The following is a 20,782-nucleotide window of genomic DNA, read 5'->3' on the forward strand; positions in this document are numbered from 1 at the left end:
CATTTAACACAAACTGGAGAACTGGACCAGGAAGCGTCTGCCTTACTGGGAACACTTCAGGGTTTCCCCCAGAAGACCCACCACCACTGAGCCTGGTGGTGGGGTCATAAGGTCATCCGTCCACCAGGAGGCAGAAATGAGTAACAGCTGTTTATTTAAGACTCATTTAATCATCAGAAAAAAGCTTTACCTTTCATAACGAAGCAAGATTTTATAACATTCTAAAAACAGCAGAAATTCTCAGGAAAACATCAAAAAACTACAAAAGTTAATAAAAATAAGTGATAAGACAGAAAATATGATTAAAAACAGCAGAAAAAACAATTAAATTAAACTCTTCAACTTCAGTATCATAATGTTGTCCATCAGAACTCATTTTAATGTTAAACAGTTCTATACAACCTATATATCTTTGCTCATCTGATGACTATTTTATCTCTGTGATTTGACTAAATGTGTTTAAATTGTCCTTCTTGGGTTTCCATCCAGCTTTAAACTGACTTCAGGTTCTGCATCCTTCACACAGACAGACATTAGAAGCAGAAACACAGAAACTACTTTAGCAGGTTTCCTCCTATTTTACATCCAAATATTTACACAACAATGAAACTTCTCACTTTCTCTGCATCAATGATAATTAATAAGTGGAATTATTGGTTTTAAACTAATGAAAACTATTTATCATATTTATGAGCTCGAAATGAAAAAACTGTCAGATTTCTGAATTTTAAAGCTCCAAATCAGGTGGAAAAAGCGTTAAATTTCCCAGGTGTTAAGGAGCCGTTGGTCTCCAATCAGAGTAAAACTTGGTTCTGATCTGCAGGATTCTTCAGAACCGATCCGGTTGGCGGGTCGTTAGCGGGCAGGAAGCGGCTGCATCTGCAGGGAGTCGTAGGTGTCTCTGGTGGCCGAGCTCAGACCCTGAAACCAGCCGATCAGTTAATCAATCAGCTGATCAGAGCGGAAGTTGGACGGGTCGGAGCGGTCCGGTTGGTACTCACCTGGTAAACCTGCTCGTTCTTCCGCTGACGCTGCAGAAACAACAGTTTTTAATTCAACCGGTTCCAGAATCTCACAGAACATCATCGTGTTCAGACGCTCACCTCTCTCTTCACAGGAAGCTCTTTGTACGTCGGTTCTGATCGTTTCTGCAGGCCCTGAAATCCAGAACCAGAACCAGTTAGATAAACATCCAAGAGGTCACTGTGGTTCTGTTCTGGTGGGTTAGTTTGGTACCGTGTAGGTGGAGTCATCCAGCACCCTGCGGTTCTGAGAGACAGAATGAGAAGAAACAAGATGAAGCATCTGGACAGAACACCTTCAGAACCGGACTCAGACATCTGGACTTACTCGTCCTCGCTCCGGGTCGGTCATCAGCGGCTCGTAGGTGTCGCCTGTCGGTCTGCTGAGAGACTGAACACAAAATCACCATGAAGACGAATCTAAAGATAGAAATATGAGCTGCGACACCAAGAGGAGACGGACGGGAACTTACAGCGTAGGTTCCGTCCTCTGAGCCCTTTACTTTGGTTCTGAAGAACTGAAACACAGAAGGTCCAGAATAAGTTCTCCAAAGTCCAAAAAACAAAGAGTCTTAAAGCTGCAGTACATAACTTTTATAAAAAAATCTGTTTTTCACACGTTTGTGATGACAGTTTCTATGAAAAGATCGACCTGCACCTGGAGATGATGTTAACGCAGCAAAAACAGCCAATGAGAGCCAGGAGGAGGGGCTTAGCGCTGTCAATCATCCTCATGTAATGGCAGAAAAACAGCTTACTGTTACAGGAAAATGTTTCTGGTTTTCCGTTTTCTACCAAACACTGGATGATTCAAGTCTTCAGGTTGGTGTTTTAATCTCAACCAGCCTGTTTTTAAAGGATAGTTTTGTTTACAGAGACTTCAGGTTTCATTTTATTTCTTGTTTTATTTATTTTAGATATTTAAAATGTCTTCCAGTTCCAGTGCTAAGTGGTCATTAAAATTAAAAGTTTATTGAACTTTAAGAATGTGTTCTTGCATTATTATTATCTTGAAAATGGTCTTAAATAACAATATATTGGGGGGCGTGCCGTGGTGGCGTAGCGGTTAGCGCGACCCGTATTTGGAGGCCTTGAGTCCTCGACGCGGCCGTCGTCGGGTTCGACTCCCGGACCCGACGACATTTGCCGCATGTCTTCCCTCCGTTTACTGTCAGCCTACTGTCATATAAGGGACACTAGAGCCACACAAGACCCCCTGGAGGGGTAAAAAAAAAAAAAAAAAAAAAAATTGATGGTTTGACCCATCAGGTCAGTAGAACATGGAAACATGTTCCACCTGGTTCTGTTCCTGCTCAGGTTGGTTCTGGACCCACCTTCTCCTTGATGAACATGCCGGTGATGATGAGACCGTAGAGGCCCAGAAATCCGTCCAGGACGTAGCAGAGCTTGGGGTCAGAGTAGTCCAGCGCCTCTGTGGAGGTCAACACACACACACACACACACACCGTCAGTCAACACACACACACACACACACACACACACACCCGCACACACACACCGTCAGTCAGGGTCTGGCTGCAGCTGCTAGCATGCGTGTGTGTGTGTGTGTGTGTGTGTGTGTGTGTGTGTGTGTGTGTGGGTGTGTGTGTGTGTGTGAGCGAGGCTCGGCGGTTTCCTCAGCTGCTTCAGCTCTCGCTGCGGCTCATTAGCTCACAGGTGTGTGTTGGAGTGTGGTTCAGTGTGGGCGTGTGTGTGTGTGTGTGTGTCAGTCAAACTGAGAGATGCAGCAGAGGCAACCTTCATCTCAGAAACCTCAGCAGGGTTTCAGAGGAGCTCGTCTCTGAACTGAAACAAGCTAAACTAAATCCGAGACCAGAGCAAAGACGGCCGAACAGAACCACAGCGGTTCTGTCTGAGCAAACAAGACCGGAGAGAAAGCGACCCAATCTGAGATGGGACCAGAACCTCCGACTTGTCTAGTTAGAGGGGAAAACTCACATTTCTAACATTTTTGTGTTTCTGCTGCTTCTGAAAACAACTTAAAAAAACATCCAGCTGTTTTTTAGCCGCAGCTTCAGGTTTTTGGTGTCTGGAAAATGAGACGTTTCAAAATCCTTCAGCAGGCAGTGCCCTGTTACCTAGCAACCCCAGCGGAACTCTGCCCTGTTACCTAGCAACCCCAGCGGAACTCTGCCCTGTTACCTAGCAACCCCAGCGGAACTCTGCCCGTTACCTAGCAACCCCAGCGGAACTCTGCCCGTTACCTAGCAACCCCAGCGGAGCTCCAGATCGTTTTTTGTCGACGTGCCACTTGCTGTGTTCTGGTTGGTTGTGCAGGGGGCTCCACTAATGCTTTTCAAAGAGGCATGGTTGCATAATTGTGCGTCTGTTTGCAGGCCCCCTGTGGCCGACAGCAGCTTATATGGACTTAAAGTGACAAAACGCCCAAAACTGACTCAAATCTAATATCAGGAACAATTTAGTGCACGAAATGTAAAAACCAAAAACCTCTGAAGACGATTAGAGAAGTTCTTAAAATAAGTGACTTCCTGTTTGCTTTTAGAAACGTTCCTCTTCTTCTCTGTGTTGGAGAAAACGCGGCGGGCGGACGACCTCATGAACAGTCGATCTCTGCCGGTTCCAGGAAGGTTTATCTCAATCTGTCATCTTTGCTCACAGAAATATAAAAACTGTCAGAGCAGCACCGCCGGTCCTCCATCGCGTCGTCATGACAACGGCAACGTTGAGCAGATCATCGGGGTCTCTAGCGGGCCGAGGCGACCAGATAAGAGCGAGTAGCAGGAAGTGTGTGATCTGACGACAGTTTCACATGTAAGTGACACTAAACTCTCTGAAGCTGCCAGTCGGCTCAGGACAGGATTTCTAATATTTCTGCACTAAACAGAAAACAGACGAGAATCAAAGTTTCTGTGGATGATGAATAAAAATCCTCCCGACGCTCGATGTGGAAAACATTTCAACAAGCAGATATGAGACGGAAAATAACAACAAAAAGAGAGAAATGAATCTCTAAACGTGGTTTTTATCTTCTAAAAGGAGCCGAGACGTTAAATGTTTCAGCTTTTGGTGTTTTAGTTGGTAAAAGTTAAAAACATCAGAAATAAGATATAAAACCCAAAACCAATCAAAGTTTAAACTATTAACAATATGTAGAAATATGTCAACAGAAAGAATAATAATAATAAAATATCATGAGGGAAATTAAGACTTTTTAAGGTTTTACACTGAAAATAATCATTTTTAATGTTTTTTGCTTTTTTTAAATAAACCCTGACTTGGTTTTGTTTAAAACAAATTAAATTTAAAAAACCTTTTTTATCTTTTTACTTTGTGCTATTTCTGTTTTCTGGTGGTTTGTAGCTGTTGGAAGGTTCTGGTCAATAAAGATTATTTGATTAATTAATTGATTTAATTTTTGTCTTTTTTTAACATAAATGTTTCTTCAACTTCTCACTTCTGGACTTTCAGCGTTTGGAGTAAAAACTGCGTCCAGAACCAGAAAAATATTTACTAAAACTGTTAGTATATCCTACTTTTTTAGTTAGATTAATAGCTAAACTACCTAATAATTTAATTACATTTTATTTACAGTGTAGATTAAATAAAGTTGCTAAAACTAAACAGAGTAAAGATCGTTTTTATTTCCCATCCAGGCCGTTTGGACCATCTTTGAAAATTCCTAAAAAAAACTGAGCTAATTTTTATATTAATTTTATTTTGTATTTATTTAGAGAAATAAAACTAAAAATAAAAATAAAAATCAGAAGTATGAGTTAGTTCGTTTTTTTCTCTTTGCTAATGAAATAAATTAAAGTCTAAGGTGAATTTTCCCTCTTTGACCTGATTTCTGTTGAAACTCGTTTCTGCCAAAACAACAAATTAAATCAATATTTTTGCTGAACAATATAAAAGTTTAAAGGCAGAAATGCTGTAAAATCATCACATTATTTGGAAATTTACCCGTTATTTGAAGTTTTCCTGTAAGTTTGAAAGACGATGTTAAAATGGAAAAAATGTGAGAAAATTAAACTTTCTTGGATCAGAAGTTAAATTATTTTTTTTCAGTGTCATCAGTTTGTTTTATTAATAAAAACAAACGCAAGAAGTATATTTGATTTCTGTTGTAAAATTGAGCAAGAAATTAAAGTTGTGATATTTGATCTGGTTTAAAATGATCAACTTTTTATTTTTAAAGTGCAAAACGTTGATTTGTTTGTGTTAAAAGTTTGGATTAAATTAGTTTAATGTAAAATAATGAAAGAGATTTTTAACATTAACGGTTCATGCTTCATGTTTCCAAACGATTAAAGCCGCTCTGACGCTGTTCAGTGTTTACTGGTGACACTGGGTTTACTGGTGACACTGGGTTTACTGGTGACTCTGGGTTTACTGGTGACACTGGGTTTACTGGTGACACTGGGTTTACTGGACATGACGATGCGTTTCTGTTTTCTTCTCCTGACGGTGGAAACAGAACAAAGTTTCCACTGAACCAGAACCTGATGAAGATCATCTGCAGATGTAAACACTCAGTGGAAACGACGGATCATTTCTTTCAGCGTTTCTTCATGAATCATCGTTTCTCTGCAGATCAACGTTTCCAGGCTGAGTTTCCATCACAGCAGGGGTTCCCTGCATGTCGGATCCTCAGCTGTTGGCCGGATAAAGTCGGTAAAATCGAGTCAAACTTTGACTGCAGAGCTTCAGGCTGAATTCATTAACACCTGCTGAGAAAAGCTTCAGAGTTCAGAAACGGCTTCCTGAACGAAACAACATTCGGCCTGTTGCAACACGTGTGAAAACATAAAAATGATTTTATCTGAAGCCCCTCGTCTCAATCAAAGAGACGCCGCATCGACAGAAAACCTTCAGCCTGAGCATCAAGACGCTCAGGCTGCATGTTGGGGCGCAAAAACCAAGAAATGTAGAAAATCAGAAAGAAGAGAAACATCAGTTCAGCAGAAATGATGGAAACTATTTATTTCCAGCAGATGAACAGATTATTCTCCAGTTTTTATAGTTAGGATCCATTTGTGATCGTTATTACATTTAAATCTAGTTTAATTTTCAGACTAGCCAGTAAAACTGACGGAGCAGAAAAGAAAAAGTTTGATGAGTTTTAACTGATGAACATCCAGCAGGAAGTGGAGCAAAAAAATACATTTTATTTCACTTTATCCTGTTTTGATCCTCATTAAGTTACATTTTTATAACGTAAAAACAAATGATGACGACTCTGGGTTTGGTTTTCAGACTAGATCAAACTACGCAGTAAAACTTTTTATTTATGTTCCAAATAAGGATTTCTGGTGTATTTTAACTTATTGCAGCCAAAATGATAAAAATAACATTATCTGTAGTTATATCTGCACATAAACATCCAACAGGATGTAAATAAAGACGGAAATAAAAGCAAAATGGCTCCTCTGTTCAGGAATAAACAAGATCCTCAGGTTATCGTTGAGTTTTTATATCATTAAGCTTCATTTTTGTTAATTATTACATTAAGTTTCATCTTTCAGTCAAATCCAGTTTGATTTTCAGACCAGATTAAAAACGCAGTAAAACTTTTCAGATCAACGGAGCAGAAAATAAAACTTTTCACTGCAGTTTCATCCAGCAGGAAGTAATGAAGAAAACCTGAAATAAAAAGAAATCCTCAGCTTATTGTTGACTTTTTATATAATTGAGCTTCATTTTTTCTAATTTTTACATTAAATTAATTTTTTCCTAACGTAAATCTAATTGTAAGGCGTTAAACGATCCATCTGGACTGAATCCAGTGTGGATTCGCTGCAGATCTTCAAACTAGAGAAAGAAGAAGCAGAAATGAATCTTTCTGCTGTTTTAGTTGTAAACTGAAGCTGAACCTGCAGACGAGTCTCAGAGAGACGAGGAAAGTCAAACAGGAATCCCACAGGGTGTCTTCTCGGCCCACTTCCTCTTCAGCTCTGTGGTTGGCAGAACAATTTCTCTACTTTTGCCTCATGTGAACTGAGAGTGACATCAGATCACAAAACGAAGCTTTTCAGGCTGAATTTGTCTCAGATTTTACTGGAATCAGTTTTTACTCCCCCGTCTGATGAACAGACAGGAAGTGGATTGATATTAATGAGGGGCGCCGTTCTCAGAGCCGCGTTGGTGCAGAGGATGAGATCTTATCACCGCCTGACATTTTTCAAGCTTCTAAAATAGATACAAACATTAAAATAAAAACTGGAAAGCCTTAAAAGTACAAACTGTTCCAGTTAGTTTAAAAGGTAGAATCCACAGGGACGTGAACTCGGATCACTTGGATTCAGGTTTACAGGGAAAACTTTTCTAACGTGGCTAAACTAAGAAAATAAAACATTTTTTCAGTTTAGCTGAAAGTTACAGACAGATTAAAATGACGCAACAAAGAGTTAAAAGCTGAGTTTGTAAAGTTCAGTTAATGGGATTAATCCCTTAAATCTCCTGCAAACTTTAAAACAATAAAAAAGAGCCAACTGAAGAAAACCTGATTAACAGACACGTCTGAGGGACATTTGAAAGGTTTTCAGATTATGTTGGATTATGGAGAGATTCTTTATAAAAACTTTACGATTGCATTGTTTTTCAGTTTGTGTTGTTTATTATCTGCGTTAGTTTTTTCTTCTTTCTATGTTTTGTTTTTTAATCATTGTGTTTTAAATTGTGAGTTAGAAACTTTTAGATCTCGTTTTTGGCTCACATGCAAACATTATTTTGAATTTCTGAGAGTTTTTCTAAAAACTTTTACTCTGTTTAATCTTCGCTTTCCAAACACGTTCAATGAAACAAAATGCATGATGGGATTTCTCACTGACTGGGGAATTTAAATTTCTCTGAAAGAGAGAAAAACCTTTCACCTGGTTTCAGCTTCGGGTCGGAAACTTTGACAGAACCTGATCTGCAGGTCCACCTTTGGTCCAGATGCCTGCAGGCGACGAGGCGAACGAGACGCAGGAAGGAGACGCTCACAGAGCAACAAACGGTTAAACTACGGGTTAAACTACGGGTTAAACTACGGGTTAAACTACGGCCCAAACCTGTCCAACCTGTTCAGAAGATTTGAGTGAAACTTTGGACTCCACAGAACCGGGTCCAGTCCAATATCAACCTCCAGGTGTTTCTAACAAACAGACATTAGCTGATGGGTTAGTTGGGCTCTCTGCTCCGGTGAAATCAGCTGCAGCTTTAAAGCAGCAGTTCCTCTGGAGCAGCGATAGGTGGCGCCGCTTTAGTCTTCTTCTTCTCCTTCAATTCAGGTCTATTGCTGCTAATTAAATGCCACCGCAGTCGGACTTTTATAGGAAGCGACTCGCAGAGAAGAAGAACGGAGACGTCCTGAGTTAAGATGGCCGCCGTCTATCGTCTAAAGTTGATCAGAGCCGAAAACATCGTCGCCCACGACGACGCACTGGGGTCATTGTAGACAGAAAAGAAGTAAATTTCACCAAAAAACTCAGAAAGTTTCTACAAAACACAAGAATATTTCTAGATTTAAAAATAGAAAAGTAACTAGAAACGGATCAAATGTTCTAGAAAAAAACAAGGAAATTTCTGGGTTTCAAAAGTTTTTTACTTTACAAACTCAGTAATTTCAACGTTGAATTTGATTTTTGCAGAACATTTTCATGTTCAAACTCAGATATTTCCTAGATTTTTCTAGAAAATTTCTCACATTTTCAGTGGAAATTTTCTCCTGTGTTTTTTTCCTGTCAGCAGACGGAGGAAGCTGGAAGTCCAGCTAACAGCAGCCGGTGGCCTGGTTCTGACCCGGTTCTGTTTGGATGTGGAGTTGGACCTGCAGGAGTTGGGATGTGATGCGTTCACTGACTGCTTTCCTCACGTCATTATCATCATTTCCAGCCTGCTGTTAACGTCCAGGCTCCAGATTACGCCGCTGGTCTCACGTTAAGGACATGAAGGTGGGATGAAAAGCCGATCTGGGTTTTCTGGCTGTGATTGTGGAAAACGTCGTGATCATAAAGTCATCTTCAGAAGATGGCGGCGCTTCTTGTTTCCTCCTCAGACTATCTGCTCATCTCCGTGAAGCTCTGCGGTCGCACCGTTGGCAGTTTACCCAACACACCTGAAGCCTGAATCCAGGACGCCTCGGCGCTCCGTCAGCAGACATGTTGAGGCGTTTTCACCTCGCTCTCCCTGTCCAACATGGCCGCCGAGCTCTCAGCCCGCCCTGCTGGCTCTTATCAGTGTGGTTCTGGTCAGTTTATCGGACCGCAGAGCTGATGTTCAGATGCTTCAGTGAGAGGAAAACCGCAGAGCTGATTCCTGAGCAGGAGATTAACGCCGCTTGCTCAACGGCTCTGAGGCAGAGGCTGCAGAACCGGGTCCATCAGAACCGGGTCCATCAGAACCGGGTTCAGCTTTTAGTCCGAAGATAAACTAATTTGGTGAAAATTTAACGGTAAAAATCTGCTGATTTAGCAGCAGATCCGTTTCTAACTCGTCTCTCTTATGAATAATTATCAGTTATTAAATAATGAGATGCAGTAAAAACAAACAGGTTTAAAGTTATTATTAAACTTTATTCCTGTTAAATATTTATTTTTTAAGATGCAGCGCCTCAATTATCTCTAGTTTTCATTGATGATCTTTTATTTATTGCCTCTGTCGTCTCTGCAGCCGTTCGGATCTCCTGCTGAATAAATAACTTTTATTTTCTCTGGTTTTAAATCTCGTTAAATTAAAGTTGATCAGTTTCTGCATCTTAAACCCAACAGAACCTTTGCTGGACCCGGATCTGGTTCTGTTTGTCTCTCATTTAGCTTAACTCTGAATTTGATCTTTTTTAAAAACATTTAGTGTTTCTGTTGTTACAGTTTCTCCTAAACTGGTTCAAATTCAAACAAATTAAAATAATTTATTCCAGTTTAATATGAACACAGACACATTCAGAGCCAGGTGAACCCGGCTGACCCGGTCCAGAAACCGGGCCCATTAGGCCCAACGCTTCTGAAGATTTCAACACTTTCAGTATAAAATGCTCTAATAATTATGACAGAAAGTTTTATTCTCTCTATTTATTGTTTTTTATATGTCAGAACCTGAGTCACAGTTGGGTTTTATCTGTTTAATTTTAATACATTTTTATTAAAAGCTCATTTTGTTATAACTCAAACTAAATCTATAAAGTGCCTTTCAAACATTGGAAATTTTGTTATTGCAAAATTACATTTAATTTCTTGTAATTTTGTGTTTAAATTGTTTTTTACGGATTTAAATAATAAATGTGGATTTATTTACATCTTAGCCACTAAAAGTCTTTAATCCCATCGGCTGCAATTAAATTAATTTGATTTGTTTGCGTCATAATTTGGATTCATTTTTATTTACAGGTTTAATAACTTAAATCACAAACTAAATGATTAAATCACTTAATTTAAGTGAATTAAATGAAGCTAATTAGTTTAAGTTTTCATGCTAAATATTTGATGAACTAATTCGCTGCGTGTTTTCAGTGAACTAAAAAATAGAATATTTTTTAAAGATATGTATTAAAATGCTTTTAATTTTTAAATATTATACATGTTTGAAGACTTTATCTTATGAATAAATAAATATTAAAAATAAAATCCCTTTAAAAACAAACGTTTGTCATTAGTTAGACTCTGCATGCTAACGCAGTTTTATCGCTAACTGTTAGCAACGTTGAGTCGGATCTGTTCAGCTGTGGTTAAACTTAATGTCGTTTATTAACGTTTTTATTAACTTCAGTGATCAGAAAATGAACAAAACATGAATAAAAACGCATGTAAGGTATTTTATATTTAATCTTCCTAAAACCGAAGAAAATGAACGTAAAACATGGCCGCCGCCAGAATCTACCTTCATCTTTAACGTTCAAAAGTTTTCTTTACAATTTTGTTTTTTAAATAACAGAAACATGCTTTCATTAGAATGTTTTACTTTTTAATTAATTTTTAAAATATTTCCAGTGTTTGGAAGCAGGTTTATCACAGCTGCTGTTCCAATGTTCTTATGGACTCGGGTTCAGTTCATATAAATAACCTTTATTATAAGGTGCTGCCTGAACTGGTAGATATTTTAGGTAAAATCTTTTTTACATCACCTTTAAAATGACGAGGGTCAGATTTGATCAACTAAATTTAATAATTAAAGAGAAATCAAAAAGGAGAAGATAATCATTCTTTAAAAACAGTTTATTTTTTGTCATTTTGAAGGTTTGAGCAAACATTGAGACATTAATAATGTTGTAATTTTCTGTAATATGCTTCAAAACTTTAATAAAATCTTTCTTTAGCTGCTTTACTGGTTGAACTTTGAGACATTTTCAGTAATAAATGTGACTTTATGTCGCCTGTAAAGTGAAATAAATACATCATGTCTCAGGTTTGGTACATTAAATGTACAATTTTTAAGTTATTTGAAAATTAAAGGGTCAAATATTTGGAAAATATGTAGAAAAATTGTGAAAAAGGTAAACTGTTACATAAATGTTTGTTTTGAGGGTAAAGGTAAATTAGTTTCAGCCCTACAGGAGTGTTTTATAGTGTTCATCATTTCATTTAAGGCCTTTTCTTTCTTAATTTGAAAAGTTTGAGCCAACATTGACATGTTTCTCTTTTGTTGTCAAACATAAAATATGTTGATGCTAATCCTGTTTGTTAGCTTGCATGCTAAAGTTTAAAGTTGTTTGCTGCAGTTAAATGTCCCGACTGTAGATACATCATGACTACTTCAGGTTTGTTTAATCAATTTAAGTTTTAAATATTCAAATTTATGGAGCAAAGAAAGGAAACGTTTTATTTGGTTCTTTAAAGAAAGAACTCAGGATCAAAGATGGCCGCCAGAGGCTGCGCTCATCATTAGCTTCTTTTTGTGGTCGAAGTTTTAAGACTGAAAACAAGTCTGCTTTCAGAAAACAACCAAAACATTTTAATTATCTACATAAAATTCAATAATACAGCAGAAAAATTACTGTTTTAAAGAATTGAGTTTTTTTTAGACGTTTTAGCAACTTGTTTTTGGTCATAAGTGACAGACTAACAGCAGAAACACGCCTGTTTATATTTTTAATTTCCTGAAAATGATTTTCTTATAAAACAAAAACAAATTGAGTCTTTTTTCGTGCTGAACCAACAGCCTGCTGCCATCGGTCGCTTTCATTTACACACTTCAGTGAAAACGTCCTAATCAAATCCAACCAGCAGTCAGACTGAACTCTGCTCTCAGGTGAGCGGCGTGGCGATGCCTACCTGCGGAGGGCAGCAGCGAGGCGAGGACCAGCAGGCCCAGTACCCGGTTCTGGAGCTCCATCTCAGACCAGTGTCCCCAGTTGGTGCAGGTGGTTCAGAGCGCTCCGAGTCGTGCAGCGGCAGCAGCGAAGTGAGGCGTCTTCCTCTGGAGCGCGGTGATGAAATGGGACAGGAAGTGGTGAGGAGCTGCTGTGCCAGGTGACACACAGCGACACACTTCTCCCACACACACACACCGCCCCGCTCTGCTCACACACGGAAACACCAATTCAGCTGAAACACACACAACGCTTCAGAGATGTTTACCTGCAGTGAGCTTCGCTCAGGATCCGTCGCTCTGCAGAGCCAACCGGCAGCATCATGCTGCGGGCCGGATCAGAACTTCACACCACATTTAAATAAAATAACACAAACGCTGATCTGTTTCTGCTAAAAATATTTATTTTTCTTTTTAAAAATACATCTGATTTTCTAAAAAAAAGTATGAAAATATGTTCTGACAAACAAACTGAAATACTGACTTATTCTGTTTAATAAAAGATAAAACATCAGATTTGAGCCCTTCAGGTAAAAGTGGAGTCACTTTGTTAAAGATAAAAACACAAACATGATCACAAATTCACATTTAGACGTTTAAAGTGAATACATTTAGCCTAACTGAGTCTAAACCATTAATTCCTAATTAATGCTCCACCTTCCTATCGCTATGAACCATGGGAAATGTAGTTACTGTAAGAAAAATGCACAATACCTAATAAGTAATATTCAGAAGGTCAAAGGTCAACCAGGAGAATCACTTAGAGAACTTTTTAACACTTTGGTTCATAATAAAACCCAATATTAAAGCAAATATTCAAATAAATATCTTTAAAGTGCTTTTGATGGCGCTAATAATCGGCCCAATGTCTCCCCCCAGCGGTGAAAACTCTGAACTACAACTTTCTAAAATCATATTTTTTCTGTTTATTAATGTTTAAATATCACTAATTATTAATGTTTATGCCAAAATGTCTGAAAAAGATGAATATTGTTCCGATTTAAAATCTATAATTTGATACAAAACTTTCTGATTCATAAGCCATTTAATTAACTCCGATTGATTAATTAATTGATCAGAGAAAACTGAAGTGGAAGAGTTTGAAGAGGAAGAGAAGAAGAGAACTGGCTGAGGACGCCTTCATCATCATCATCATCATCATCATCATCATTCCGGGTCAAAGGTTGATTCCTGAACACAAAGATAATTTATTACTGATTTTCTGATAGTTTTATTGGATATTATTATTACAATATTCAGTAATACAATAAATATCACTACATTATTATATCCTTTTAATAATGTCAGTAATATTAATATTTCTACTAATGTTATTTTTAATGATTTAATTATAAGATTTTATTTTCATGGAGAAAAAATGACTAAAACTGTGTTTTTATTTAATATTATACACCATGAATTATATTCTAATATTATATCACAATAAGTGTTGGATTATTTTTTATTTAATTAATATTGAAAATAGGTTAAATTCCAATGTATTTTTTTCTTATTTAATTAAAATTTATATGACCTAACATTAAGAAAATGTTTTACATATTATGCATCCAGTAAGACATTATATATATTACATTAATTTATATACTACTTGATTTACTTTTGTTTTATTTTTATTTATTTATTTAAAATTTAAGTAGCAACATATTACTATGAACTTTGTTATTATATTACAACACTCATTATAGTTAATGGTAGATTATTAAATATTTTAAAAAACATTTTATTACATTTAACATGTAATAATTAAATATTTACTAATAATTTTCACTAACATTTTAGAAATTTCTACATTTTCGGGGTTTATAAAAAGGATTTTTTAAATTAAGAAATGTTTCTTCAAACCAAAATGGTTCTGGTTAAGGACTACAAACGGCAAATAAAGGACTACAAGGACCAGCAGCTCTCACCGTCAGTGGTGCTTCCTGTGGGGCGCCGCCTGGAAATATTCATCAGGAGAGACGGTCTTCACCCCTCCGAAGTAATCCAGCACCCACACCTGAAACGAGACCAGGAGGAGTTTGAGACCGGGCCGGGTCAGAACCGGTTCTGATGGTTCTGATGGTTTAGTACCTGAGTGATGTTGAACTTGGCGAAGAACCAGTTGTGGTCCGTGGGCCAGTCGATCATCTCCGGGTGTCGGCTGAACAGAGCTTTCTTTGCAAAGTCCGCCTCCGTCCCGTTCACCTGGAACACAGCGGGGTCAGAGGTCATGTGAGTCCCTGGGTGTACCTGGGGAACAGGTGAGTGTTGTTACCTGGACGACGGATCCAGACAGGATGATGTGAGCGCAGAGCGGACTCTGAGGATCGAAGCCCTGCTGCTTGCAGTAATCGGTCTGGGCCAGAGACATGGACAGGGACGCCTGGGGGTTCACCTGGGGGTCAAAGGTCACGCTTTATTAATAACTCATATGAGACATTTAATAAGTAAATATATTTTATACTAGTGCAACAATAAACAAGCTTTAAAAGGTTTTAAGGAGTAAAATTATAAATATGAATTATTATTTCAAGGCATTTTTTGTATAAATATTAAGGAAATATTTTAAATATTTTTTATGACAAAATGAAAATTACTAATGAATATTTTACTTACGCATATATTATATTTAAATAATAAAAACATTAATTTCTTTAAACGCCAGCAGTCGGTTGTTATGGAACCTGATCACGTGACCCGATCTCCAAACTGCTGCGTCACTGTTTATAAAACCTGCTGAGTCATGCCGGAGCCCAACGTCACGTGACGTTTGTTTGTGTAACAGAACCGGGATCGTCCGTTTACCTGCAGGTCCTGGACCGACACCTCCATGTGGGTCAGGTACATGTACGGGACCCCGGAGCTGGTTCCTTGTGGCCCGTCGCTCACCGAGAAGACGTTGGAGAACGGCTGACCCTCCACCGGCTTGTGGCTGGAGATGGTGGCCATGGAGGCCCAGTCACACTGGTGGGCGATGAAGCGGGCCACCCGGGCCACCTGGTCGTGAGGAGGGATCTGGACCCGGCAGGAGGAGGAGCCGAGGCCGGCCCAGGAGAGGCCGAGGAGGAGGAGGAGAGTAGGCCACAGAGCGGAGCTCATGGTCGGGTCGGTGTCAGCAGGACAGTCGGTCACACGGAGCAGAGATAAACAGAACACAAACTTCCGCTCCTGACTGTCGCAATAAAACCACTTCCTGTTATCACAATAAAAGCTTTATATGTACAGAACCGTAATTTCTAAATAAATATTGAAAGTAGTAAACTTTTTAAATTATTTTATTAATTTCAGGGGGAAAAAAGAAAATAAAAAAACATTAAAAAACCTTCCAGATTTTCTAGATAAAAAGAACATTTTAGTTTGACAAGTCAAAAAAAAATTGCTAGAAAAGCCTCAGGAATTTTTAAGTTTAAAAAGTTGAACATTGTCAATTTTTTGAGTTTCAAACGTGGAACAAAAGGTTTGTTCTAGAATAAAATTCTAAGAATCTCAACATTTCTGAACTTTTTGGTGGAAATTTACTCTTTTTACGTCCATAATGGCCCTGACAAACTGCCATAAAATTACATCCAGACTGCTACAAGGTCAATAAATATGCTGAAATGGCCCAAAAAGGGTTTGTGATGGTTTCATGACGCTCCTTTGTTTTCAGTTTCAAAATAAGATCTTTGATCAAATCAAAAATAAAAAGAGTCAAATCTACAAACATTTCAAAAACCTTTATTAAAATATTTTTTTAATTGCACAAAGTTTTAAATAACAAATAAGCTCAAACAGATTTTAAAGACCAAAGATTTTATTACATTAACACATTTAGATTAGAAACCTGTAAGAAACTGCAGCATAAATTAATTTTCCTCCGACCCTCCTGGACCTTCAGCTGCACAGACGTCACACAGCTGCTCCTCCAGGTGGAGCCATCCCTGGCAACCGTTGCTACGGCAGAGACAGGGCACTTCCTGTTCCTGCTCCGAGCTGGAGGTGTGAACGTCAGAGGAGTAGTTCCAGGTGAGCTCAGTGCCGGCTTTCACCACCCTGATGGACACAAAACCCATGAAAACACAGCTGAAGGTAAAGAGGGGAGGGGCTTACAGTGACTCCTCCCCCTCACCTGTTGGTGAAGAAGGCGATGACGGGGAAGGCGGGGTCATGGGAGTCCGTGAAGACGTTCTGGATGAACAGGTTGGGCTGGCAGCTGTGCTGTGGGCCGAGTTAAGAATAAATACATAAATAAATCAATAAACATATTCCATCAAATCAGTAAAAAAATACCAAACCAATTGTTCCTTGACTTTCATGTTTCCTTCCACTCAACTTTCCATGAACATTCCTCCAGACTCACGTTGATGAAGCGCCCGACGTTTCCCTCCTTGCTGGCGTCGATGAAGCAGACTTCCTCTCTCTCTGCTCCTCGTTTGAAGCTCGTCGGGCTGCCGTCCTCATGGCTGTCCATCGCCACGGCAACCCTCAACTCAGACAGGCCTCCGACCTGCAGAACCAGAACCAGAACCAGCAAACGTCATCCAGCAGCAGTAACTCACCAGGAAAACCATCCTGGACAGAAACCAACCTGGTCGTGGTTCTGAGCGGCGCCACTGGACTCGCCGGGCCTCTGGATCACCGGGACATGCTGAGTGGAGGGGGCGGAGCCTGGCGCGGCCTCCAGCAGGTCGCTGCGCACCTCCAGGATGGGCGGAGCCAGCCACTCCGTGACGACCTCCACCTCGTCATCGGACGGCAGCTCGGCCCGGGTCAGCTTGGGGGGCAGCGGCTCCGTGGGGCTGTGGGCCCGCTGCAGAACCACACCTGTTAACAGAACCACACCTGTTAACAGAACCACACCTGTTAACAGAACCAAACCTGTTAACAGAACCAAACCTCTTAACAGAACCAAACCTCTTAACAGAACCACACCTGTTAACAGAACCACACCTGTTAACAGAACCACACCTGTTAACAGAACCAAACCTGTTAACAGAACCAAACCTCTTAACAGAACCAAACCTCTTAACAGAACCACACCTGTTAACAGAACCACACCTCTTAACAGAACACAACCTGTTAACAGAACCAAACCTGTTAACAGAACACAACCTGTTAACAAAAAGAATAAAGTTTCCTAAAGACTAATGTGAAATTTTAAAAAAGTATCAAAATGTCTTTTAATCTTTATATTGTTTACTTATACAAAAATATAAAGAGAATTTTATTAAAACATTTTTAGAATGAAATGAAAATATGTAAAACATCATATTTAGATAATCTAATACTTCATTACCATTATACTAATATAATGCTAAATAAATGACAATAAAGATTCCTAAAAGAATAATTAATTCTTAAAAAAGACACAAATTAAAAAATATAAAGCAAAATTAATATTTTATAATATATTAATAATATAATGCTAAAACACCAAAAATATAAATACTTTATATAAAGAGGAACAAAATGTCAATAATTTGTTTGAAACTGAGTTAAAATATGCTCAAGATTATTAAACAAATGAAGAAACAAAACCAGAACATTCTATAAAATGAAGTATTGATTATAAATTGATCAAATATTCACCAGGACAGTAAAATTTCTAAAAATCTGATCAGAATCATCTGGACCTTAAATAAATGACCTTTATTAGTTTATATATTTATACTAATAACCAGCCGACCTGCGTAGATGCAGACGAACGTGCCTCGGTCCAGGTCGTCACGGCAACGGACCCCCCAGCCCCGGTCCTCGGTCTCAAAGACCTGGAGGCGAACTCTGACCCCCCTCTGGACCAGCCGGTTCTGGCAGCGGGCCCGGTCGCAGCCGCACCACGGACCGCACTCAAACAGGCTGGAGGAAGAGGAGGAGGAGGAAGAGTTAGAGAGGGAGAGGAAGAGGATGGTGAGGCGGTCCAGCCCGTTCTCACCCTGACTGGACCGGTTCCAGCAGCCGCTGGTAGCTGTAGCCCTGACCCCTGGTCGTCATGGCGACGCAGGCGCAGTGCCGCGCGTCGCCGCAGCCGTCGCTGCAGTCACAGCAGGCGTCGAACAGAGCGGCGCCGCGGCTCAGAAAGCAGCCGTGCGGCCAGCGGTCCTTCCTGTACCGGAAGCCCGCGGGCCGGGTCCGACCCTCCCCTACCACCAGCTCCACGGGAACAGGCTCCGCCCCCCGGCTCAGGTCGGCCCGCGGCTGAGCCGGCAGAGGGGTCGGGTCCAGCTGCACCAGGTGGTTGAAGGTGAAGAAGTCTACCTGCAGAAGGGACAGGACCGGGTCAGAACCGGGTCAAAGCAGGTCAGAGCGGGCTCTCAGGTCCGGTTCTGGTTCACCTGCAGGACGTCGTAGCTCTCCGTCACCGACAGGAAGGACTCAACGTCCTGGAAGTTCCTGAGGCTCTGCCCACACGGCGTCTTGTAGATGACGTCCCAGTCGCCCCCGGCAGCAGCCGCGTCCAAGCCGTCCGGGCCGGTTCCGGTCGAGGACGCCAGCGGCATGGCGCTCAGCCTCTTGAAGCCGCACAACAGCGGCACCTTCAACGGGTTCTGGCCGTACAGCAGCGAGCTGGACTGGGGGGTTCTGGGTAACCCGGGCAGGCAGGCCTGGGAACACACAGAGGTCAGAGGTCATCCCGTCACCGGCCCGGTTCTGCTCCTTCCTACCTTGCAGCAGGGGTGAGGGTGGTACTGCAGCTGGACCGGCATCAGCGGAGGCAGTAGCTCCTCTCTGCCAGCAGGGGGCGACAGTCCATTGAAGTGAGCCGGCAGCAGCCCTCCTGCAGACACACAGCAGGTCAGTCAGAACCGGACCAGAACCGACACATACATCATACTTTAATGATCCCCAAAGGAAGGACGTTTGTAGCACAAAATAATAAAAAAAATTAAATCACAACAATAAAAAGAAAAAGAGAAAATCCTCCAGATATCATATGAATTGTGGCGTTCCACAGGGATCAACACTGGGACCTCAACCTTTTCTCATGTAAGTTAATGACATCACTACGGCTTGGTGCAGTTTATGTGCAGATGACACAGCCGTATTTTATTTAGGAGAAAATATTTACAAAAACAAAAAAATGGTTTGTAACAGATTATCTATAAATATTGGCAAAACAAAATTCTGAATATTTTGCACAATTACATGTTAAAGGAATCAAGATGCAAAACAAATGAACTGTTTGGGTGTTCTCATTGTTCTCATAATACAAACCCAATATTTATAGTTAAACTTATTGAAACTTCATAGATTGATAAAGAACAATAACTTTATGTAGAAAGTTCATAAAATTTACCAAACAATATTCAAATCAGATTTTTATAGTAGTTCAGTACCTGAACCGATGACCACCTGGACCACGGAGGAGTCCTGGTCCTGGTCCGGAGGAGACCCGAGGGGAACGCAGTCCAGACATTCCAGCAGCCTCTGGGCCTGGAGGTACTCTGAAACAGAACCAGCATCACACCAGAACCACGCAGGACAGTCTGGACCCCAGCCAGGACGGACCAGTACCTTTATCTAGAGCCGTCTTCTTCTGCAGGGCCTGCTTCAGGTGGTCCAGGTACTGGAAGACCCCGGTGAAGACCTGCTCCACGTCCTTCTCCGCCCAGAAGCTTTTCGCCCTCTCTGCAGAACCGACACCAGCAGTTAGCTGCAGAACACACACTGCGCCCTCTGCTGCTAGCATGTGGGAAGGTCCAGGAGGTGTGAATACTTTCAGAAATTAAATTTTCAGGCTTTTGATTATATAAATAAGACACAAAAATAGATATAACTCTAAAATGAGCTTCAGATTGCCCTGAAGAACAGTGACTGACTTGCCCTGATCAATATGGCGGCTACAAGCATCACTCAGACGCTGAGTCTGTAGTTAGAAATCACAGTTCTGACAGACTAAAAGGAATTCTTGTCCAGTTTACACCATCTAGTGACCTAGTGTGACCAGTTATCTCCCAGTTTGAGTGGGCTCCACAGTCTTACCCACAAGCCGTGGATCCAACACGTCCCCCATGTCCACGGACAGCTAGCAGAGCTAAGGTAGCTCCAGTTGAGAACACAAAGCCAAACAAACCCAGTTTGTGCTGGTACCGATCCACTCTGACTCAGAGCGCTAACGGCTGATACAGAGCTGAAACTAAATCATAGTATTAGCCGGAAATCAGCCCCGCAGTTACCGGAAAAGCGGTTTAAATACCAGATTAGGTCCAATTTAACGACAAACTAACAGAAACTGCAGCATGGTTTATGACTGGAAGCTTCTTGGTTCAAGCGGGCCGCCGTACAATGAGTGGTTGTATTCCCTGAGTTTTGTCTGACAGGTATAGTTATTTTATATTTAAAATAAATTTGGCAAAATCTGCATCAAATTTAAAAACTATCATAAATATAAAATAATGATCGACTTGACTCTGTAATTTGTTAAACTATTTCAATCATTAATTTTAAAATAAAAATAAATGTTCCTGGGAGGCAAAACTCAGGGTGTTATTTATGTAATGACCCTAGTGGTGCACCGTACT

General features: G+C 40.3%; 3 protein-coding genes across 3 annotated transcripts; all 3 read right to left on the bottom strand.

Annotated features, from left to right (window-relative positions):
- Positions 1–150: 150 nt before the first annotated feature.
- LOC106700052 (T-cell surface glycoprotein CD3 zeta chain) lies at positions 151–12,584 on the bottom strand. The gene is made up of 8 exons (XM_023329793.1): positions 12,248–12,584; positions 2,357–2,454; positions 1,496–1,540; positions 1,351–1,413; positions 1,237–1,269; positions 1,104–1,157; positions 1,002–1,031; positions 151–921 (listed from the first exon to the last, which is right to left on the bottom strand). The coding sequence occupies exons 1-8, from the start codon at positions 12,306–12,308 to the stop codon at positions 856–858; spliced, it is 450 nt and encodes a 149-aa protein (XP_023185561.1). The 5' UTR covers positions 12,309–12,584; the 3' UTR covers positions 151–855.
- Positions 12,585–12,669: 85 nt separating this feature from the next.
- On the bottom strand, positions 12,670–15,492 carry creg1 (cellular repressor of E1A stimulated genes 1). The gene is made up of 5 exons (XM_005812129.3): positions 15,090–15,492; positions 14,560–14,679; positions 14,376–14,489; positions 14,213–14,301; positions 12,670–13,475 (listed from the first exon to the last, which is right to left on the bottom strand). Exons 1-4 carry the CDS (start codon positions 15,381–15,383, stop codon positions 14,215–14,217), a joined length of 615 nt encoding a protein of 204 aa, XP_005812186.1. The 5' UTR covers positions 15,384–15,492; the 3' UTR covers positions 12,670–13,475; positions 14,213–14,214.
- A 536-nt stretch (positions 15,493–16,028) lies between these two features.
- Positions 16,029–20,543, bottom strand: LOC102225394 (histone-lysine N-methyltransferase SETDB2-like). Its single transcript, XM_014473739.2, has 11 exons — positions 20,244–20,543; positions 19,776–19,889; positions 19,598–19,705; positions 18,926–19,038; positions 18,596–18,865; positions 18,196–18,518; positions 17,950–18,119; positions 16,852–17,087; positions 16,624–16,770; positions 16,393–16,481; positions 16,029–16,316 (listed from the first exon to the last, which is right to left on the bottom strand). Exons 1-11 carry the CDS (start codon positions 20,272–20,274, stop codon positions 16,130–16,132), a joined length of 1,788 nt encoding a protein of 595 aa, XP_014329225.1. The 5' UTR covers positions 20,275–20,543; the 3' UTR covers positions 16,029–16,129.
- Positions 20,544–20,782: the final 239 nt, after the last annotated feature.

This window comes from Xiphophorus maculatus, chromosome 24 (assembly GCF_002775205.1).
Source record: "Xiphophorus maculatus strain JP 163 A chromosome 24, X_maculatus-5.0-male, whole genome shotgun sequence".
In the NCBI taxonomy this organism is placed as follows: domain Eukaryota; kingdom Metazoa; phylum Chordata; class Actinopteri; order Cyprinodontiformes; family Poeciliidae; genus Xiphophorus; species Xiphophorus maculatus.

Excerpts from the sequence above, each read along its gene's own strand:
- LOC102225394 (XM_014473739.2), bottom strand. The coding sequence starts at position 20,274 with ATGGGGGACGTGTTGGATCCACGGCTTGTGG. Across the intron at positions 18,519-18,595 it reads AGAGCTACGACGTCCTGCAG|GTAGACTTCTTCACCTTCAA; the intron begins GTGAACCAGAAC and ends TCCCTTCTGCAG. Across the intron at positions 16,317-16,392 it reads ATCGCCTTCTTCACCAACAG|GGTGGTGAAAGCCGGCACTG; the intron begins GTGAGGGGGAGG and ends TGTGTCCATCAG.
- LOC106700052 (XM_023329793.1), bottom strand. The coding sequence starts at position 12,308 with ATGGAGCTCCAGAACCGGGTACTGGGCCTGCTGGTCCTCGCCTCGCTG. Across the intron at positions 1,414-1,495 it reads CAGAGGACGGAACCTACGCT|TCTCTCAGCAGACCGACAGG; the intron begins GTAAGTTCCCGT and ends TTTTGTGTTCAG. Across the intron at positions 922-1,001 it reads AGAACGAGCAGGTTTACCAG|GGTCTGAGCTCGGCCACCAG; the intron begins GTGAGTACCAAC and ends GGCTGGTTTCAG.
- creg1 (XM_005812129.3), bottom strand. The coding sequence starts at position 15,383 with ATGAGCTCCGCTCTGTGGCCTACTCTCCTCCTCCTCCTCGGCCTCTCC. Across the intron at positions 14,680-15,089 it reads TGTCGGTCCAGGACCTGCAG|GTGAACCCCCAGGCGTCCCT; the intron begins GTAAACGGACGA and ends TTTGACCCCCAG. Across the intron at positions 14,490-14,559 it reads TGTCTGGATCCGTCGTCCAG|GTGAACGGGACGGAGGCGGA; the intron begins GTAACAACACTC and ends GCTGTGTTCCAG.